Source organism: Galleria mellonella, unplaced genomic scaffold, assembly GCF_026898425.1.
Source record: "Galleria mellonella isolate WM207_F2 unplaced genomic scaffold, CSIRO_AGI_GalMel_v1 utg64, whole genome shotgun sequence".
Lineage (NCBI taxonomy): Eukaryota > Metazoa > Arthropoda > Insecta > Lepidoptera > Pyralidae > Galleria > Galleria mellonella.
In genome coordinates, this window is record NW_026442133.1 from 1,980,092 (window position 1) to 2,003,408 (window position 23,317).

General features: G+C 33.6%; 2 protein-coding genes across 2 annotated transcripts; both read left to right on the forward strand.

Annotated features, from left to right (window-relative positions):
* Nucleotides 1-327: 327 nt before the first annotated feature.
* LOC113512322 (leucine-rich PPR motif-containing protein, mitochondrial) lies at nt 328-9,010 on the forward strand. The gene is made up of 9 exons (XM_026896131.3): nt 328-621; nt 1,142-1,329; nt 1,911-2,109; nt 2,249-2,567; nt 3,046-4,602; nt 4,687-4,923; nt 6,154-6,300; nt 6,997-7,693; nt 8,341-9,010. Exons 1-9 carry the CDS (start codon nt 491-493, stop codon nt 8,769-8,771), a joined length of 3,906 nt encoding a protein of 1,301 aa, XP_026751932.2. The 5' UTR covers nt 328-490; the 3' UTR covers nt 8,772-9,010.
* A 2,445-nt stretch (nt 9,011-11,455) lies between these two features.
* LOC116413624 (uncharacterized) lies at nt 11,456-23,272 on the forward strand. Its single transcript, XM_052900210.1, has 16 exons — nt 11,456-11,691; nt 11,771-11,898; nt 11,979-12,027; nt 13,055-13,181; nt 13,523-13,603; nt 13,914-14,133; nt 15,356-15,397; nt 15,705-15,783; nt 16,146-16,251; nt 16,961-17,092; nt 19,193-19,363; nt 20,073-20,330; nt 20,766-20,841; nt 21,490-21,793; nt 22,561-22,715; nt 23,061-23,272. The coding sequence occupies exons 1-16, from the start codon at nt 11,561-11,563 to the stop codon at nt 23,156-23,158; spliced, it is 2,157 nt and encodes a 718-aa protein (XP_052756170.1). The 5' UTR covers nt 11,456-11,560; the 3' UTR covers nt 23,159-23,272.
* The last annotated feature ends 45 nt before the right edge of the window (nt 23,273-23,317 follow it).

Here is a 23,317-nt window from a genome sequence, read left to right on the forward strand (position 1 = left end):
AAATACGCTTTGTAAAAACCCGTGACAGAAAAAGATAGTAACATTAATTTAACTGTAGGAGCGACAAAAAAGAAATATCATACTCGTGCTTTCAACTCGTTGTCTGCTTTAATATTGTATGTCTGTCCTTAGATTATGAAGCGTGTTATACTAAGTCAATGTTGATACCTTAGATTATATCGTTTGTACGGTAAATTTTAGTTTAATAAATAATAATTCTTTATAACAACAAATTGTTCAGTATAAAATCGACGCCAATTGATTACTCTGGGTGTCTTAGAGAACTTATCTTCCAGTTCAGTAAAACCTAAGAGTAGGATGAAAAAAAAAATAATTATGACATAATAAGCAAGATAACCTTAAAATCTCTTTCTTTTTGAAATAATGTTTAAAGATTGAGGAACATAATATTATAAAATATAGTACATATAATATCTACTTGTCTTGAATGTGTAATTGTTAATGTATTAGTAATTAAATATTTCGAACCATGTCGCTGCTTAGATCTACTAAGTTTGTGCGGTATTTTACTGGTGCGGCGAGAACTCTCATACTGAACAGCGCCAAGACTGCAGAAGCCAACATTTTAATTAACTCTAAAGCTTTAATTGGCGCCAACAAGTAAGTTATATTTTTTTATAATGTTTTCAGGAGCAATTGTACTCACGGGTAATGTGGGTAATCCACGCTGGTAAATCTCATGAACATTTTTTAATATCTGTTTTTTGTAAAAACAACATTCTTTTTTTCTAATTACACGTATTAACTATATATGTTTAATTAATCGGGAGATTCTTTATATTTCCATTGACATTTAAAATTTCTTATCAATTTCTACTATTTAACACATACACGTTTACTTGATAACTTGTAATGAATCTCATTATTAAATCAATCTTTTATTTAAACTGTAACTTAAACTACTCAGAACTATCCTCTTACTTATAATCTTACTAATTATTGTGCATCTTTTATACAAGAATTGAATATTATTGGTTACATTTGGTAAATGAATAGGTCATATTGTAACTTAGGTTAGTACATAGGATACTTTGTTTATTTACACCAGCAAAGACATAGGACATTAATATATAGGATAATTTGGATAGAATTATTTTCATCTTTTCAATTGAAATTACAGTGTCTTAATAAGAGATTATTCAACATCCAAGAAAACCGAAAGCCTCGAGCCCCTTCTACAAAAGTTGGATTCAGAAGTACGGAGATTTGGACGAATCACTAAGAAGGATATTGATGAAGTATTTGATGAAATTCGCTCCAAAAATGACATTACAAGTTCACAATCACTGTTGGTCATCAGATGCTGTGGTTAGACTATATAATTTTACGTTCTTTGATCCCTTACATCAATCATAAATAATCATGTAAATCAATCCTATGCAGGAGGATATGATTGATTTACATGATTATTATCCATAATCCTTAAATTCTTGACAACCATACATCAATCTTAGTACAATTCATGTAGACAAACAAAGAAGTAAACCCTTTTAATAAAAAAAATAACTCATATTTCATAATTAATGAAAATAATTATTAAAATATTATTTGTATTTTTTTAAACTAATTATCATTTTTATACATAATATACATGTGAAATGAGAAATTAATGTGTATTCAATATATCATTGTGTTTTTGTTGTTTCTGACAATTATTTCGACTTAATCTGGAAGTTTTCTTCAGGGGTATTTGACACTGTGTCACAGTGTCTCGCCTCACATAATGCAAGTAACACAGTGAGTTCATTAATACTCTGTTACACATGTATATAGTTATCCAATAAAAATGAAGTATATTATTACATAAAAAAAAATAGTTTAATCATATAGATATTAGATTAGTCTATATAAATTATTGTAAAGCTTAATCTATATACATAATTGTTCAGGTGAATTGGTGCCAGAAGAATTGCCAGAACAAAGAACACTACTTGTACAGAAAATATGGAATGTTCTAACAGAGAGAGGCATTCCTATGGACATTTCACATTACAATGCATTGCTTAGGGTATATATTGAGAATGAACATCAATTTTCACCTGCTAAGTTTTTAGAAGAATTGGAGAAAAAAGGGTTACAACCAAACAGGTTGGTATCAGTAATCCTTTTAATATAATAAATGTGAAAATTTGTGATGATGGAGGGATGGATGCTTGTTTGTTTGTTAGTTACTCTTTTAAATAAGCAAGTTATTCATATGTATTTAATTTGGCCATTTCTATTATAGAGTGACATATCAAAGACTTATGTGGCGCTACTGTCAAGAAGGTGATGTTGAAGGTGCAACTAAAGTTTTAGAGAAAATGAGGGAGCTCAACTTTCCTGTCTCTGAGCCAGTATTAAATGCTTTAGTTATGGGCCATGCCTTCCATGGGGACACAGATGGTGCAAAAGCTGTTCTCGAGACAATGGCTGGTGCTGGTCTTGAACCAACAAATCGTACATATACCCTATTAGCCTGCGGCTATGCTAAAAAAGGTGACATTGAGGGTGTTAAAAGCACTATTGAAGCAGCTACACAAAAAGATACACTTCTACTTGACAAGGTAAATGAAATCTTAGTTGCTCCAGATAAACACTTTGATACCTGTGAATTATAAACTCTCTGTTAACCAAGAATACTGAATTTACAAGAACTTATAATAAACATAAACATTTATAAGCACCTTATCATGAACCCAGCCATTCATTGTTCGTTGTCGCACATAATAATTTATATAATTTATAATAATAATTTATCTTTTTATTTTATATTTTTAAAATAATCAATACAATAAATTCAAGAGCACATAACTATATTCATTATTAATTTGATTTATTAATATATTTTAATTCTAATTCACACATTAAATTGTCAGAAAATTGCAAAATTTGGATTGTTTTCTGAAATTTTATATCATCATTATCATATCAGCTGTTAACTGTCCACTATTGAACATAGGCCTCCTCTATTGGGAGGGTTTTATATAATAATACAAGGCACCAACATAATTCACAATAAGATTTTAAATTATTCTATTACAGGATATTTTAGATATTGTAGAGTATCTGGCAATTGGAGGCCATGAAGACAAGGTTGAACAGGTATTCCCATATTTGCAAAAAGCAATTGGATATAATCAAGATGTCTGCAATCTTATACTAAAATTACTCAACAAAGGACATGAAGAAACAGCCAAAAAGATAATGAAGACTATGCCAAAAACAGCCAATGTAGAGGATACACCATTCAAAGGAGCTTTCTATGTGAAACAATTATTGAAAATTAATAAAACCGCCGATTCTATCATTAAATCATGCAGAGAGTTAAAAGAAGAAGGCCTAGTACCTAATGCCATTTTTATTGCAACAGAAAATGCACTTCAAAATGGACAGATTGAATTAGCACAAAGTTTATTCAAAGAGTTACAAAAGGACGGTATAGAATTGCGTCAGCATTATTATTGGCCATTGTTAGTCCAGAAAGGTAAAGAACAAGACGAGGAGGGACTTTTACAAATACTTCGCAATATGTCTGCTGCTGGTGTTTCACCAGTAGGCGAAACACTTCGGGATTATGTCATACCATACCTGATAGAAAAGGATACACCTCAAAATGTAATATTAAAACTTCAAATTTGTAATGTGCCTCTTATTGCTAGCGCTAGGAATGTAATGGTAGCACTCTTGGAATTAGGCCATACGAAAAAAGCAGCAGAAATTGCTCTTCAGTACCATCCAAGAGGTCAGTACACCTTGATTGCTCGTCCACTTCTCAATGCATTGTCTAAAACTAAGGATATAGAGTCTTTTGCTAGCATATTGCATGTCGTTAGCAGTAGACCTCAAATATCTCAAGTTGATGAAGATACTAATGAAGATTTACAAAAAGACGACAATCAGAACAACATAAATGTTGGTCGAATTGTAAATTCAGCTGTAAGGATATTGTCCAAACCAGATCTTTGTGAGAACTTACTGTCGAATATGTACTCTAAAGGGCTTGGCATTAATACTGAGTCGGCCGAAGCTATAGCACAGTATCTTGGTGAAAATATGACGACCAAATTATCAGAGTTATTGTCACAACTCACATCATCAGATTTAGAATTAGCTCCTGTCCAGAGCATACGAAGAGAATCAACTGGCCCTCCATCAGCAGCACAATTGGAAAAAATTCTTAAGCAAAACAAAAACAAGGGAAACAATGTTAATCGAATCCAAAAACAATTGTTAACTGCATATATAAAGGAGAATAATACAACTAAAGTAAATAGTTTCTTACAAGAGTTAAAAGGGTCTGACTTTGAACTCACTCCAGCAACACTTGCCCAACTTTATGAATACTATAGTCAGAATGATGAAATCGATAGAGCTAATGAATGTAAAGCCGAGATTTTAGCAAAATATCCTGATTTTACATTAAATAAATTTAAATTAATACAAATGGCTTTTGCTTTGGTTAGAACTAATAGGTATGATGAAGCTGTTCAATTCCTTAAGGATAACAAGCAGGCTGATGACATTGATACAGGATTTATGTATAATTCTAAAGTTTGGCAATTACTGAATAGTCTAGCTGAAAAAAAGGATTCCGAGAAAGTAAGTGTAAATATACACTAATGTTATTTTGAATATTAATGTTGCTTTTATTTTAAACTTTGTAAATACTCTTTACTTTTTTAGGTCATAGAACTAACAAAATTATTAATAGAGAACAACTACATTGAGCCCTCTAATGTGATATTAGGTCCCTTGATAAAGGTGCACCTACTGAAGGATGATATTGACAGTGCATTAAAAGAATTTGAGAATTGTTGCAATCAGTACAGAAGTACCCCATGGAAAGGGGAGTTGATGAAAGCACTTATAATGAAAGAAGATGCATCCAAGCTTCAGTGGCTAGCGGACCTTAGCACTCAGGTAATTTTGTTGCAATCATTCATCATTTTAGCTGTTTATCTTTTACTACTAAATATGGTCCTTTTAGATAGACTATGTACTACCTATAAGGAATTGCTAGCAATGTACCCTATCAGGTCGACCTCCACATTCCCTCTGGTAACCACTGATTATGAGTAATTCTTGAGAAATTTATCATGATGGGCTAACTGGCCTGGTCATTGTCACCTATCTTCTCACATTGAGGCCACCCTAGCGTACACTTATAACGCAGATGGGGATACTATCCATTTATCATCAATTAAAAAAGAACCACTGTCCATATATTTCTTTCAACATTTGAGGTGATCAATCAATTTTGTAGGATGTCAAATGGGTGACCAATTTGTTAACCATTTAAAGTAGACTTTAGGATATGGTTAAAAACCAAATATCCCATGGAGATTTGTGGATTGAACGGAACACCCAGTATGCCTTTTGGGGTCTAGCAACCCTGTTGCTAGCAATGTACCCTATCAGATCGATATCGTGGTTAATTTTTGTGGAATTCAATCAAGACTGGCTAACTGACCTGCATTCATTCTAACCTATCATCTATCACTAGTACTCCGCCAGTGTATACTCATATAGCGCAGGCCATTACCATTCCATTATCAAACTTTTCATAAACCTATTTTAGCTGTGGAAATGTTTTGTCACTTGAGTTTAAACTGAATTTGTTTACGTTATAGTTCCTTAACGACTTAAAAGATCACTATGAAATTTGGCATACACATACCATACGGGATGGAGAAGTTTTTAGGCTACTATTTATTCTAGTCAGTGGACATCCGGCCACGCGAATGTAGTCGCGGGTAAAAACTAATAGGTTATAAACATGTACATCCTATATCATCATATTAGCCGTTAACTAACCACTACTAAACATAAGCCTCCCCATAAGGGGGGTTTTATTAGTAGTTGCCACGCTTGGCAGGCGGGTTGGTAGGCTTTGGTGATGTTCTAAGAGGGGCCCTGCTGCCTATACCTCGACCATTAAATTTCCTTAGTCGCCTCTTACGACACCAACGTGAAAGAAAGAGATGGCCAATTATTTGCCGGGACCACTGACATCCTGTATGTATACGTAGCACAAACATCTCGTCGTTCATAGTTGACTTCACGGTTAAAGTACTTTTTTACGGATTAATATGTTGTTTGTTTTAATACATAATGAATTTAATTATCTATGAATTATGCTATGAATTATAGATCCACGGTGAAGTGAACATCCTGCATGACTTAGTGCTCGCATTTGTGGAATGCGGTCGATTACGGCAAGCTCGCCGTATCCTGGAAACACCGGGTATGCAGACCCGCCAGCGACGACTCGACGACGCCTGTCAAAGATATGTTGAGGTAAACATTGATGCTCCTTTCCACTTTGAGTTTGCTGGAAGAAAACACTTGTAGAAGCTCACCTTTGTACATTTGCTTGCCTCTGTAATATTTTTATATGTGTGTAATATAAATAAATATAAAAATATAAATAAATAATCTATTCACTGCAAAGCTGTTTTAAGATGCATTGGAATCTAGCAACTATAAAAATATAGTTTTTTCTATCCATCTGAAGGTCTTGTAATTAATAATTACAAATTGTAATCATACCTAGCAAAATGTTTTTCACTTGGATTGTTCACTTTTTTGATTATACATTTCTTTTGCATAATTTTTACTTTTTTATATTTTTAACTAACTTCAAAAAGAAGGTTTTTTTTAATTTGGTTGTATTTTTTTTTAATGTTTGTTACATCATAACTCCATCAGCTGTTTGACCGATTGGGTTTTTTTTTTTTATCTAACAGGATATATTTACATAAAAATTTTATCAAAATTGATTTAGTGGTTTTTAGATCAAATTAATTGGTTTTGTCACAATTGAAGGCGGCTTTTTTTGTAGGACACAATCTTTAATGAATTTTCTTATTTTGGGTTGGATCAATGAATTATTATATTCTTCAAAACTCTCTAAGGAATTCGTACATAACTCTTTACTAATTTATCTGCTCAATATTACCTTTTAGACATTATAATAAATTATTATTATTACAGGAAGGCAAATCTGAATACTTGGAAGGTCTTCTCGAAGCCACAAAGGAACTGTCTTACATTGACCGTTCAAATATCTTCTATCACCTTCTTGTAACTTACTGCAAAGCCAATCAGACTGACAAAGCAGTTGGTCTATGGACTATTTTGCAAGAAGAAGGTGAAATACCAAGCGACCAATTCCTCTCGTATCTTAGTAAACATCTCAAATCTAAGAATAGGGAAGTTCCATTCGTGGTCCCTAATGAAACTCCGACCAAACAGAAAACATCTGAAGTTACCAAACCTAAACAGACTGGCCCAACTAAAAATGAACTAACAAACACGATTGAGACACTGGTTCAAGAAGGCAAAACCGATCAAGCTTTGGACGTGGCTATAAAATCATTTGAACATGGAATTATTCCCAAATCAAGTGTTCTGAAATATACACTAAAAAAACTGGCTGAGGAATCTAATGTGGAAAAAATACAGCAATTGGGCAAATATGTAAGTGATAATTTGAGACGCCGTATAACCTATGATGATAAACTTACTTTGGCTATTTTCAACCGAGGAGATGGAGCCAATCACATGGACAGTATACTAACATCTTTAGAAAATGCCACCACAGATGAAGATATAGAAAATATTCTAACAAAATTCCCGAGAAGCAATGCATTAGCATCTATTATGGAGAACAAAGAGGTTTTAAGCAAATGTTAGTCTGCTTTTTTATTTTCATAGACATAACAGGAATTAGTATAAGAAAAGAGGGTAGTATAGTTGTCAGGAAGAGAATATGGGCTGAGAAAGAGCAGGGAGGGGGGATAATATCGAAACTTCCATATTACAAATATATATTGATGTTTGAAAATAAAACAGCTCATATTACTTGCTGATAATATAACTTTCTCTAAGCGAATGAATTTATAAAATCTCTTAAGAATTTTTGTAATTTAATAGAAAAAAATTTGCATGCCAATGGCATATGCATTGGCAGTCCAAGTAATGAAAAGTTGTAACTAATCGCCTGTATTATATAAACATACGTAAATGAACAATCAAACCTCATTATCCTATACTGTTATTATATTATAATGTAGTCGATTCTAAGGCACTATCTCTTTAAATCTCTTAACCAGATATTTTAAATTGATAGTTTCGGAAAAATACTGTTTTATGGATTATCATAGACTGATTAATAATAATTATGACTTAAAAGTTTTTGAAATTTAAAGATATCAATTTTAATTTTATAATTAGGTTTAAAGAAATGGTAGCTCAGAATCTATCACAATATCTGATATTTTTTAATTAAAATCAAGGTATGTATTGTTCAGCAATGTTGCAATTTTTGTTCTACAGGTCACACAGTAGCAGAAATTCTTGCATCGAAAGGTCACACGAACCCCGCCAATCTGTTGTGGATGGAATATGTGCTGTCAGATAAAGAGCAAGAGGCAGATACGTTATGGAAGAAATCACTCATCAATGCTAACAGCATTTTATTTAGGAGACTATTACAAGAGAGCCATCAGAGAAACGAGCCACGGTATATTGAAAAACTGATAAGTGCTTTGCAGTCAAATAATCAGACATCTTTGGGTTCATTAGGTAACGCTTTTTCGCGATTGATAAACATGCATGTAGTAAATAATAATTTACAAGAAGCAGAAAATGTTTTAAAAAGGGCAATTGATTGTGGTTTGAAGAAAGAACATTTTAATAAAAATTGTATAGAAAGATTGCAATCGGCGTTTACCACGGCAGGCAAAGAATTTAAGTTTACGCTTTAAATACTTGTGCTGTATTACATATTTGTATTACATATTATACTTTATATTATCTTGTGTATGTTTATATTAATATATCAATATATTATCTCTATTTTAGTCAGAGAAAATATGAAAGGTCTTAACTTGACATGCCACAAAAATTATAAATACCAAATCTTAACTGAACTAGTTGTAAATTACAAACAGTGTAGTTTTAATATTATTTAGTAATTAATGTTTAATAAATTATTAGTTCCCAACAGATTGTTTAATTTTACCCGACCGCAAAAAAGCATTTTCGTAGACACCTGTATGCTATTCTTAATAATATCGCAATGCGCACCAGATCCAAGTAATCTAAGATTAGTCAAGGGAATTGAAAAGACTACCAGACCTAAATCGTAATAAAATAGCTTTATATAATCCATCAATTCTGGGGGGCGGGGGAGAAATTAATGGGTTTTCCTTTCCCTTTCACCTGAAAACCATCCTGGTTAATTTTTGTTGAATGGGTAACGATGGGTCAATTTTATTCGGCATAGATACCATTCAATCGTCATTCATTAAAAAAAATTAATAGGCCACACACACTAATAGCGTAATCACAGAACTAGTAATTACTTGGCCTTAATAATACTAAATAAGAAGGAAAGAAAGAAGAATTTATTCATAAAATCGTGCGATTGACATATCTCTAGCATAAATGAAATCACTCTCAGTAGCATAATTGGAAAAACTAAGTATTAAAATATAATTAAAAGAAAGTTTGCATCAGCGGATTAAAAAGCGAATTTTGTTATGATTTATGTACAGTGCGGTTTTTAACGTGGTTTTTTAATGTTAGTTTAATTTTATTTAACACCAAAAACTAGTTCGTAATACGATACCAACCTCATTATTTTCTCATAATATTAGAAGCAAACATAGGTATCTGGCCTAATTTTCAATATTTGGTGCTATTTTGCTATTTCTGAATTTGGGTCAGCCCGAAATTTACTTCAACATAGCAATATAGGAATAGAGATATACAAAATATCGATATTATTATTAAAAATATTATCGATATTAAAATCCACTGTAATTTGATATCAAACTTATTAGTCGAATTATTTAATATTAAGATGTAGATCAAAATTATCAACAACAGTTAATGAACAAAAATAAAAAAATTATGTAATCTTATTGGTTTAATACAGTTATCTATTTAATCACTTAATGTAAATGAATTTAATCACTTAAATAAAAAAATATATCAATTTCAAATAAGTTAAATTTTAAATCAAGAGTCCTAACTAGACTTTTCTTATTATCTTGACGGTATTATGCAGTTTGGATTTAAATCATACTTAATGAAACCATGAATTATTAGACGAATTGATGACTTCAGATGAATTATTTTTATTCAATACCTATTGTGTTAATATTTATTATAATTATGTAATCACTATATACTTGTTTATATCGGATTAATTGGATAATATTTTAGTAAAATTACGATTTATCAAAAAAACTAGTAAGAAACAAAATTTTAAATTTTACCATCAGATCAATGCGTACTTTGTCTAATTTAAGTTTATTTTACAGGAAGCCTACCTAGCTCCCTAAAAAAAGGCTCATATATACTATCGGAAACTTTTTTGCGCATAGCTGAAAGCTCCGCTTGGTAGGTACTAGTATCCGCTGAGGTGGATATTAGAGAATTGTGGGGTAGACACTGTCTCACCTAAATACGCCTGTGAATATATACTATTCGATACTGATTCGCAAGAAACAAATTGTTATTATGCATAGGGAATATGGATTGAAGCTTAAGCTGTATATATATATATCATATTATTAATAAAAGGTTCACATATCAGCAAAGCCAGTTTTATATTCAGCAAGTTTTTCACGGCGCTTCATTGAAAGAAGGAAAAGAAAACAAGATCATCATTCAACTTACTGACTTGCCCTGGAGAAATTTGATTTTGATTCCGCCCATTTTGATGCCAACAAAAAGGTCGAAAGATCCTTCGATTCATCAGGGATCTGCTGTTTCTCCAACTTTAAATTTAATGTGATGCTTTACTAATCCTATGACGTCTCTGTTAAACATTGGCTCCCTACTTGGATATAAAAGGTCGGTTCTATCATTAAGTCAACATGAAGATATTCAAATCATTTATTCGTACAGAAGATTTCTGGCTTTTAAGAAATTAAAGGGAACAGGAAATGTAACAGATTTAAGATAAGAGAGAGTATTTTTTTTTTATGGATGATAATGGAATTGTGACCCCACCCGCGCTATCGGTATACACCGGCGGGGCACCAGTGAAGGATGATAGGTGAAGATGAAGTAGGTCAGTTAGCCCATCGTGACAAATTCAACAAGAATTGTTCACGATGGTTTCCAGGGGGAACCACGTGGAGGTCGACCTAATAAGGCATATTGCTAGCAATGGGGCTGTCAAATTTCATTACTAACAATCCCTTTCCCCCCAAGAGAGAGTATTAGTACATATATTTGTAGTAAAAGTAATTTTGTTTCAACAGAACATTAACAAAACAAGTTGCTAGGTAATGTACAGATAAAGAAGAACACTATTATCGTTACACAAAGATCTCTTCTTAAGACTGACTACCTATGTAACTTATATTTTTTTTAACTAATATCGATATCAAAATATCGATATTTGTACTTGATATCAATATTTGACATGCTTAATTTTGGCGGGAAAATAAGCGTCATTTTGTAATTGTATATTTTTTTGATTGTGCAAATTGACACGAACTTTTATATTAAAGAATATTTTTAATTAAATTTTGTGAAAATGTTTTATCCAGTAGATTCATTGAAAAGAGGGGGCAGGTTTTATTTATGCTGGGTAGCAGACTCATGGCCATTACGGTTTGCTACGATAACACAAAGGCAATTATGGTCCCAAGATATTCGGAAAATATGGTATTTATTTTCAAAACTAATTATTAAGTATATTTTTAGTGATACTTTGAAATTTACAAATAAATTTGATACATTTCAGTGACGATTTGTTGGAAGTAATGACCAACGAATCCGGCCGTCCAGTCAACAGGTTTTCTCTCAGGCTAAGCTCACAATTAATGCGAGGTTTAGTGAGACTCTACCAAAGAAAAGTCTCAGTTTTCTTAGGTATATGCATTGTCAATCATTGTTACGTAAGTATATAAATATGAATATTAAATTCATATTAAATTTTGTACTAATTTCAGGAGACTTGTGCATGATCAACGCCAATGTTATTAAAAATATTAATAAAAAGTAAGTATTATATAGGTCGTTAACAAAAGGTAAGAGCAATAAATATAATTAAATTTCTACAATAGAAGACATACACATCTTACTGTACTTTAAGGCTGAAATGCCAGTCTCGGTTCAATCTCAGACAGATCTTTCTCTGGTAAAATATTACTATGTAATAATGTATGTATTTATACAGTCCAATCCAATCCCGTGGGGGGAAAGGGATTGTTAGTAATGGAGACTGAGAATCCCATTGCTATGAACTGACTGAGAATCGCTGCTTTTGGAAATGATGGTATAAGGCAGGGGGAAGCACAAAAGATCTCAATGGGTCGACGTGCAACAGCTTAGCTGACCCCATATGCGAATATATAAGATAAGATAAGATCCCATTGCTAGCAATATACCCAACCAGGTCGACTTCCTCGCGGTTCTCCCTGGAAACTATCATGGTTAATTCCTGATGAATTTATCATGATAGGCTAACTGGCCTGTTTTCATTCTCATCTATTACCCTTCACTGGTGCTCCGCCAGCGTATCCGGTTAGCGTAGGCGGTATTACCATACCATTTTCACCTATCAAAAAAAATCCAATCCCATTCCTTTTACTATCAATTTCAAGCTGTTTCTATTGATCATACTAAGAGTAATCCCGAGACTGCCATTATAATGTGTATCCAGCCTAAAGTTAATATTTTAAATTGGGCCAACTGAGAATTCAACCCAAGACTTTCTTTATATAAAGCAACACACACACACAAACTTATACACACACAAAATTATAATTATTATCTTAATGAAATTTTGAATCATAAAAAGAAAAAACTTCAATCAAAATAATATCAATATGGAACTATCAAATAAATACCCTATTTAATGCAAAAAGAATATTTAAAATTAGTTTTAATTTGGTAAAGATATTGCTTTAGTATACACATACAAAACAACACAGGAGAAAAGGGCACCACTTTACCAGGAAAATTATTTAAAAAGATCTTAGTATGTTGTTGTGACTTTATAATTTTTTTTTTTTTATGTACATAGATGGAATGTACATGTTTTGGAGTTGGAAGAACATCCACGTTTACAAATGCTACCACCACTTCAACCTCCAACAGTGGAAGTACCTGATGAGCCTGAAAATGAACAGAGAATTGCAGAATTAATCCAAGTAATTTTTTATCTAATTTAAAATTATTATCATCATCATCATTTCAACTGTTTTTTTTTTATGGTTTTTCGGTACAGTATTTAAGGCATCCCGTCCTCACTATTGGATACGGGTGACGGAATGCCTATACAAGACGGTACATGGTGGACGCAGTTTAGACGCAATATTTGAGGAGCATTAGGAAGATACATATCAACCGTTAACTGGCCACTGCTAAACAGGCCTCCTCCATAAGGGGAAATTTTGCCAGTTGACAGGCAGGTTGACAACCGCAGTTAGGCTTTGGTGGCTTGGCATTATGTTTTTGAAAATGGTTAAAAATAGCTTTTATTTCATTACAGAACAGTGGCAACATTGTGCCGAATATCCAAGATATAACATTAAAGGAATCTACTATTCCTGAATTCCAACTGCCACCAAATGTAAGTATGTATTAAATATGTTAGATGCTGCCATTTTGAGTAAGTTTCATATTCCTCTGGATATTCCTAGAAGATGTTTCTTTGTGCCTGTTTTATGTTTGTTTGTAATGTATAAACTCAAAAACTAATAAACTAGTAACATAAGCTATATATTATTAAAATAAAACTGAGATTGCTACAAATATTACAATAATGTAACCCAAATATTAAATAATAATTTATTTCACTCTCTACTCGTACGAAGCCGGGGCGGATCGCATGTTTTGATTACGTCAGAAGACAAACGTAAGTTATATATCGTTATTTTAAGGACGGTTTCGGAGAAGAGAACCCCGATCGGACCCTTCAAATGGTAGCAGAGCGCAGTGTGGAAGTGATGTTGCATGAAGACCGGTCGGCCGCGCAGCACAGCGCTCTAGGGGCTCAGGGGATGTTTGGGCTCGATTCCACCTACGTGGGTGACACGCGACCCTCGCACGACCCTCAAATGGAGATGATATCGGAGTACGACCTCTCTATGTATAGAAAGTGTATGTATTATGTGTTTTGTTCCATGAACATTTTGTATATTATCAGTTTGTATAGGTATTAATTGAACTAAAGTAACACTGCAAATGGGCCGGTCACATAGCTTGAAGAACCGATGAAGAAGAAAGATTCTTGAGCAGCGATCCCGTTCGGCAAACGCAGTGTAGAACGACCTCCCACTAAGTAATCCCTGTAAGGCATTTGAGGTCGTCACTCGATGGAGTGAGGGAGTCGAGGGAGGCAGTAGTTGCATGTGGTTTAGGATCGTTCTTTATGGTTGACTAGAGGGGGGGGGGGGGGCTTATGTTCAGCCGTGGACAGATAATAGCTGATATGATGAATACAAAATGTTATTATAATATTTTTTTTATGGATAATGCTTATAATAATGGTATTCACTGGCAGATCACCAGTGAGAGATGATAGGTGAGGATGAAGACAAATTAGATGGCCCATACAGCGAATTCGTAATTCCTTATATTGTATAATGCAAATAAAGTATACTCATTCGTTCATTCGTAAGGGATTAATTGATGGTTTCCAGAGGAGATCGCGTGGCGATTGTCCTTACTTTCTGATTACTAGTGATCTACCACCAACTTCCTTTACTGACAATCTCCTCGTGGTGTAGCGATAGGTTCATTGATTTTAGTAAATATAGTCCCGGGTTCAATTAACGGTCACAATTTACTTTTTTATTTACTTTTCTAAGTCGGTTAGGGTATATAGGCGTCGGCAGAGTATTCGTATTGAGGATATTTACTCTCCTTGGTGCAACACGACTCTGGCGTTCCTCAGGGTGGCATATTATCTCCTCTTCTTTTCGCATTATTTATCAATTCCATCACACATAATCTTCGATCTTCCTATCATGTCTATGCAGACGATCTTCAAATTTGCTCTCAAGCCAGTTTTAGTAACATCACTGATGAATTTTTGTATCATTAATGAAGATCTTTCCCGTATATCAGACTGGAGCAAACGTAAGCTTTGCTCCACAGTAAATCCATCTAAAACACAATGTATTATTATCGGTAGCTCTCATTATATATCTAAATTAAATTTAATTAATCTTCCACTAGTAGTTTTTAATGGTCAAGTATTTAAATATAGTACTAATGTTAAAAGTGTGTGCTTCCCGTCAGATGCTTGCCTGACTATGCATTGCAACCAATTAGCAATTGCATGGTTCTTATTATTATTAATAAATAAATTATTTTACAGCAATTGCAGATGAAATTTTGCCGGCGGATTTATTTGAAAAAGGTAAATTTTAAATAATATTACTTAGTATTCTTTGTTTATAGTTTTGAACGCCAGTGAAATAATTATTCGACAGTGATATTAATATCTTATGTATAATATAGAGAAATACATAGGCTACTTTTTTATCCTGGTTAGTGAATAAAGTCACGGGGATAAAGTCCCAGCTAAAAGATAGTACTGAATAAGAATTCGGTACTAACTTTTACACACAACGAGTACAAATTGGACTTATGTATTTACATAAGTCCAATTCGTACTTGTAATTTTTTTTTGTATTAATCTTTTGATAATTACTATATTCACACAGACATCCCAGAAATTCCCGATATCCCGATTCCTGAAGTTCCAATTCCAGAAATACCTGCTCCTGGACCTCAACCAGATAAGTCTGTTATCTTTTACTAATAATATTTTTAAAAGATAAAATTATTTTCATTGGCATAGTGGACGAAATTGTAATTTTTTTTTATAATCATGAAGTTACAATTTCATTGTAAATTTTTTTTTTTTTTATTAATTTGAATTTTAACTAAGATATCGAATTGTAAAGGATGATAGGGATGATAGGTATAACATGATTTGCCTTAGAATATTCAAATTGTGCTGAGTAATGGTAGTAGGTATATAATAATTATGACAGGTATATGATAATATTTTTATCATTTGGTGGCGGCAAATGTATAAATCCGCTGAGTTATTGATACTGAATGGGTAATTAGCTATAATAAAATCATATTTACTTTTCCAGTCAGTTGCAAATGCCGCAAGATGTATCCCCAGTAATAGAACAAGGGAAAGACGTTGCAGCAAAAGAGGCCGCTATAGAAAATCAATTATTTGACATTCAATTAGAAGTACGTATCCATTAAATCATCATAATCATCATATTAGCCTTTAACTGTCCACTGTTGAATATAATCCTCCCCCTTGGGGGGGTTTTTCCAGCAGTTGCCACGTTTGGCAGGCAGATTGGCAACCGCAGTCAGGCTTTAGAGATATTTAAGAGGGACGCTGCTGCCCATCCTTCGCCCTCTTTTAGTCGGCTCTTACGACACTGGGAAAGAAAGAGATGGCCTATTCTATGCCGGGACCACACGGTCAAGACATTTAATATTATGATTAAAATATAAAAGAATCAACGAAATCGATTTCCAATGAGTGAATATATGTATATAGAATATAGAATATATATATATATATATATATATATATATATATATATATATATATATAAAGCATGTCTATAGGCGACGGTTATCATTCTCCATCAGGTGGGCCGTCAGCTTGTTTGCCATTCTAAGTTGTATAAAACAAACAAGAATATAGTTGAATTAATTTCATTTATTTGACGTAGTTTTTTTTTTATTATTTTATACTAAACAATTAGATGTCCGCCCGATTTGTCAGTTATTTTGTATTTTGATTTAAACTGTTCCTTATACCTATTCGTGATTTATGAATTTTCTAATTTTATATCACACTAACTCATTGCCACATATTGAGTTAGTGTAATGGATAGAGCAGAAACAATGTTGATACTCATATATATTTTCTCTGCAATAGGAATTAGAAGACATCGGCCCTCCGGTTAAACGAAGGCGTGTGAGGAAGCTAATAATCGACAAGAAAATAAAAATTAGCGCCGACATTCTACACGCGAGAATAGGCAATACAAACTTGGAGTTGCGATGCGAAGTATTTATTTGGCTTTATTATATTATCATTTTAAATATAATTTACACAATTTTTGAATAAAATTTTATTTACAATATAATATGTAATAAATCTGAAGAGACAGAAAGTCAAGTCATCTTTAAAACGGCGCATATGTGCTTTAGACATGCTTTGCTAATAGTTGAAAATGCCGCTTTTGATACTTGAGTGGGCATCAGACAATTCTGTTATGGGCACGGTCCACTTGTCCCCCCCCCCCTCCTCCTTAAATATACCTATGCTTTTGTTTCACTCGTGTTTCTGCCGAATATTGCTGTTTGTATGCTGCTTCGCTTTGAAGGGATGTCGGGTATGCTACACAAATTACAGTTAGTTTTCAGGAATAGGTTTTTAATATGGAGATGGACTGAAAAAACAATATATCATCATTCCTGTTCATCCCTAGAATGCTGTAAGAGGATATTTTTTTAATGGTTGATAATGTAATGGTAACCCCGCTTGCGCTATCGGTATACACTGGCGGGGTACTAGTGAGGGATGATAACTGAGGATGAAACAGGTCAGTTAACTTATTATGACCAATTCCACAAGAATTAACCGCGATGATTTCTAGGGAGAATCGTATGGAGGACAATCTAATAGGGTACATTGCTAGCAATAAGGCGGTTAGAGCGCATTTTTTTATGGGTGAAAATGGTATGGTAACCCCGCCTGCGCTAACGGGATACACTGGCGGAGCACCAGCGAAGGGTGATAGATGTGAATGAAAACAGGCCAGTTAGCCCATCATGATAAATTCATCAGGAATTAACCATGATAGTTACCAGGGGGAACCGCGAGGAGGTCGACCTGGTTGGGTACATTGCCAACGATGGGATTCTCAGTCTCCATTACTAACAATCCCTTTCCCCCGGTTAGAGCGCATTACCCCACTGTAAGAGGACACTTCCAGTGGCGTAACAATAGTGTGGCAGGGCTGGCAAAATATCACGGGCCTCCGGCTCAAGAGGCCGCGAGCTCAGAAGTTTTTTTTTTTTTACATTGTACCTGAGTACTTTATTTTACTTGAAAAGTATTTTTTTTTACTGATAGGGCCTCATCAAAAGAATTTGTCACAGGCCCCAAATGGTATAGTTACGCCACTGGACACAGCCACTATCTATCCACTGCTGAACATAGGCCTTCCCCATAGACTCCTATAAGAGGGTACTATGGGAGTAAAATATAGATATACCAAAGAAAACTGGAACTTATAAACCGCCTACGCATTTTATTCACTAATATTAAAATCCTGAGAAGAGCGTTGACCGCGAGACATAGACGTTGGAAGTAGGAAGTTATTAACCCCTTATAAATTAAAAAAATAAGATTTTATAAACTTAAAATAAAACAATCTTTAGTCATTTAGATACTTTTTAATAATGTAAAAAGTCATTATCTATCGATGTAGAGTTATTTAAAAGTAAATACGTTCTACGTATATACACTATACATTGTGAATTTTGAAAATGTAAAATTTAATTTGATTATTTGCTGTGATATCTCTATATTATGTATTTATACATATGAACGTGCTGCCATTTTTCTTTATAACACGTAACTGATTTCCGTTTACAAATAAAATCCACTACGTGTACAATTTTACTAAAATATAATCGTTTATGTGGGTAGTGGGTACATCGTGCGACTATGAATAGTATGTAGGTAGATTTTGTTCCACGTTCCAAAAAAAAATACGGACTATAAATCGTGATTAAATTAATATTGATAAGTAATTTCATTATTCTTTTTTAAAACGAATATAACGCATCGATAGCTGACAAGATGTTTCATAGACACATTAGATTTAAAATGTTTGAATTTAGAACGCGGAAAAGTGTAAACAAATAGTTTTGCTCCGCAAAGTAAAACCTACTTCAATCGTGACAAAATATATAACCAACACTGGAGTAATTACTTTATCGAAAGGAATTATCAAAATCGGCTCACACTTGGTGAAGATGCCGCGTAATATAAATAAAATACAGACGAGTTGAGAGGTTCTTTTTGGAAATCACTAAGAAAATTGTGGGTTTTATATTATTATTTAAATATATTTAAACTACCTTACGTTATTTTCAGGATAGTTCAGATGATATAGTGGATTTGAGACTGCCTGCTGCCGTGTACTTTCGACGGCCGTGTCACGCTGGATCGAAAGTTCACCCGAACATTGCAACAGTGTTGATGCGACTCTTCGAACGGAATTTGGGAGTTATCGCTAATCCAACGCTTACCGACAGAGAAATGGAGGTAATTTGTACTTTTAAATACAAATAAAGGATGTAGATTTGGCTCACTGATTGTAACAGAATCCAAGTGGACTATATTTGTAACTTATTAGGCGCAAATGTACTCTCTACGCGTAAATGTAACTCTATTCTGAAGATTCCTAGAAGAGAAGAAAGAAGAGAAGTTAACGGACCACCTTAAGTTGTCATTGTTTCTTGTTACGTTGTTTGTTACAATAACCACTTCTTTTATTTTACGTTTTGTTTACTTTGTTTTATAACATCGTGGATGTAGTGTAGGATTTTTTCGTGCAGTTCGAGTGAAGGATGTTTAGTCTACATCTAAACATCTCTCCATTGCTGGACGAGTCTCGTTCCAGCAGTAGGGTCTTAATAGATTCATATCTTGGATTATATGTATAGATAGAGTGTCTTCATATAAATGCTTCGTGAAAAGCGGGTCAACTTTTTCATACAATTTTACGTGATAAATAGTTATGTGATTCCTTTATAATTTCTATATTTATATTGTCTTAAAATTAGTGCATCTTTTTAATGCGTAAATATCCATTTTATTTATTAAATAATACGTCAAGATATATTGTATGCATATAGAATACTGATAAAAAAACGAGTCAAACAAAAACTTGACCCGTTTTTGAGACTCGATGCTCTATCTATATAATTCAAGATTTATATATTAAATATATATAAATCATATTCGTTTACAGGAAGCAATGGCCCATCAACATATCAGGCCACGTACAAAGTCTATTCTCCAACCAATTGTGGAGGAAAATCCTATTGATATAGAGAAGCATCAACCGATGGTTACAGAGTCAGCACCAGAAATAGAAGCCTCCAAAGACGTCAACAACTTACTTACAGAGTTTCAAGAAATACAACAACAGATTGACGTGTCTGACTTACCTACCCAAAAGTTGCAGTCACCTCAAAGCGCTAAACGTAAAAGCGATCAAGAAAAACCCGTAAGTTTTATGTTTACATATATCATCATCATCATACCAGGCGTTAATTATCTACTTTTTTTTAATGGATGATAATGGAATAGTGGTAGATGAGAATGAAAACAGGCCAGTTAACCCATCATGATGAATTCATCAGGAATTAACCATGATAGTTTCCAGGGAGAAACGTGAGGAGGTCGACCTGGTTGGGTATATTGCTAGCAATGGGATTCTCAGTCTCCATTACTAACAATCCCTTTCCCGCCAGACAAGTGGACTACACCCTGTCAGGTCAATCTCCACGTGGCTCCCTCTGAAAATCGTCGTACAGAACTGATCTGCCTTTTCATTCTCACCTATCATCCTCTCATTGATGCCCCCGCGTATATCGTTAGCGCAGGCATTTATCATGCACTTTTGACAACAAAATTTACATACATACATATTAATTTACAGACAAAAAGACACCGTTCCTTTGGATATATAACATTCCGACAGCACCAGGAACCCGCTACCTTGCCATTTATTACTGGTAAATTAATAATACCTACTTAATGTTTGAATGTGGATGACGTGGATGAAGCGAGACATATATAGATAGTAGGAGCATAAAATGGCTTTGGATCCTTTATTGATATAATACAACTGGCGTGAAGAGACATGGGTATTTCATTATAATATTAGCCGTCGATTGCTATGGGGGGGGGGGGGGGGGGGATTAGCTATTATTTCCCACATTTGGCTTTGGTGATGTTTAACCCTTTGAGTGCCGACGAGTGCCATCGCGCTCGTGCGCTTTGCAACTAAAAGTGCCACGAGCGTCATAGCGCTCTTGAAATCAGTCGCTGTTTAGCTTGCTGTAAAAAAAATATTAAAATTGGATAATTTTTGGAGGCGATAGTTTTTTTAGAGATAAGGGTACATGACATCAACACGACAAAGGTTTCTTTGGTATTTTTAAGTAGATATGAGTAAAAATCAATGGCACTAAAAGTGGTTAAAGAGAAACACTACTGCCTATTCCTTGGTCATTAAGCTTCCTTGGTCGTCTCTTACAACACTTACGGAAAAACAAGGAGTGGCCCATTCTACATCAGGACCACACGGCGAATGGACATTTACATAGTATAATATATACATATATATATCTTTATTATTATTATACTTGTATAAATTTTAGTGACTGATGCCGACAAAGAAAATATATCAAAAATATCATTGGAAAACGTGGACAGATCCCTGATAGTACCGGAAGAGCAGAGTAGTGTTGAGAAAAATCTGATGACAATGCTAGAAGAAGCTGGCTTAGTTGACGTCACCACGGCTAGAGTTGTAGAACAGACACAGGAGATTGCGAAATCTCTAGAGAAGTCTACACGAAAACATGGAAGCGATACGTCGGAGACGCCGCTAGGCAGTCTAGACAGAACCAAGGTCTCTCTTGGAGATTCTGACCGAACTACAGACTCTAAGCGATTTATACAGTAAGTTTTAATTCTTTTATGTTTGGGCATTTACGAGTGTTACGTTCACTACCTTCGCAACAATAAATAACGACTAATGTCTTTGACTACCCTATCAGGAATAAGTCGTGTGAGCACATTTATTTTTGAATAAAAATTTTTATTTAGACATGTTTGGATAAATAAGTTTTTTTTGGATTAATCGAGCGAGCAGAGAAGGAGGGCTTATCTCCTTTGTTTGTAATATACCCTGTCAGGTTAACCAGCTCGCGGTTCTACCTGAAAACCATGGGCTAATTGACCTGGTTTCATCCTCATCTATCACCATTCACTGGGTCAGTGTATTTTTTTTATTAATTTATTTATTTAAGGTAAACAAACAGCTAAAATAATACATAATTATATACTTAAATAGTAATTTGGTAGCCATTAGAATTTTCACAAAATAAAATACAAGTAAACGAAACACAAAATTAGACAATACTAAATTAAACAAAATTTAACAAATATAAACAAAATTAAACAAACAAATACTATTGAAAACCACAGCAACATTGTATACCGATTCATTATAATCCATTAAAAAACATAAATCAACCAAGCTAGAATTAAATTTACAACCACTAATATCTATTAATGCACGGGGGCAAACCCGATGACTACAACTAGTACTAAATATAATTCACAAATTAATTTATTTATTCGTGTTTTGATACTAATTTACTAGGCCAATTTAATTAAAGCTTGGCAGAAATAACTTAAATATGGCTTTAACATATTTATTTTAGCGACCAATGGGGAACAACGGGAACAATGGTGAAAATTTTGAATTATAAGAAGATGGAGAAGAGGCCGTTGACAGTCCGCTATCTCATCTCGAAGGGCCCGGTGCTAGCTGGCTACAAGTGTATCATTGCTGCTCGTTGTTTTACTTCAATACTCAGTAAGTTACTATAAATTCTTTGTTTTATGACTAAAGAATCGATTTAGATGAAAATTGAACTAATATACTATACTAGCTAGCTATAATATTAGCTTTATAAGGGCAGGAAGATTTTATACTACCTTTTTCCTTCAACTTGGTACACATGGATTTTGGAAGTACTTCTAAGTAGCGTCTCAAGATGAAACATAAACCAGCATTTAAGTTAGGAATACTACTGTGAAAATAGTATCCAATTTGGTGTAGTAATTCTTTGCGTGATGCCAAAATCGTGGCTTCTATTCGTTTTATTAAGACCATACCAATTTTTCGTAACGATCTTCTAAGTAACCTATTTTTTTACAGAACTGAAACAACATGGGTTTATTTGCGTAAGTAAAGATCCTGAAACATTGGAAGTTACCGATATATTCTTGGGTCCAAAATTTGATAAGTTGCCATAGGCAACTTTCTAATTTTACTGCATAATACCCTAATTATTACGATTGTATCTTTATTTGCGATAATTTACTCATAGTAGTATGCATTGACGTTTTATATTTTTCTATTCAATTTTATTGTCATTTCGAAGAATTAAACATGTTATTTAGTATGTAAAGGTT

Excerpts from the sequence above, each read along its gene's own strand:
- LOC113512322 (XM_026896131.3), top strand. The coding sequence starts at position 491 with ATGTCGCTGCTTAGATCTACTAAGTTTGTGCGGTATTTTACTGGTGCG. Across the intron at positions 1,330-1,910 it reads GTTGGTCATCAGATGCTGTG|GTGAATTGGTGCCAGAAGAA; the intron begins GTTAGACTATAT and ends ATAATTGTTCAG. Across the intron at positions 6,301-6,996 it reads CCTGTCAAAGATATGTTGAG|GAAGGCAAATCTGAATACTT; the intron begins GTAAACATTGAT and ends TTATTATTACAG.
- LOC116413624 (XM_052900210.1), top strand. The coding sequence starts at position 11,561 with ATGTTTTATCCAGTAGATTCATTGAAAAGAGGGGGCAGGTTTTATTTA. Across the intron at positions 12,028-13,054 it reads ATTAAAAATATTAATAAAAA|ATGGAATGTACATGTTTTGG; the intron begins GTAAGTATTATA and ends TTATGTACATAG. Across the intron at positions 21,794-22,560 it reads GACTCTAAGCGATTTATACA|CGACCAATGGGGAACAACGG; the intron begins GTAAGTTTTAAT and ends TATTTATTTTAG.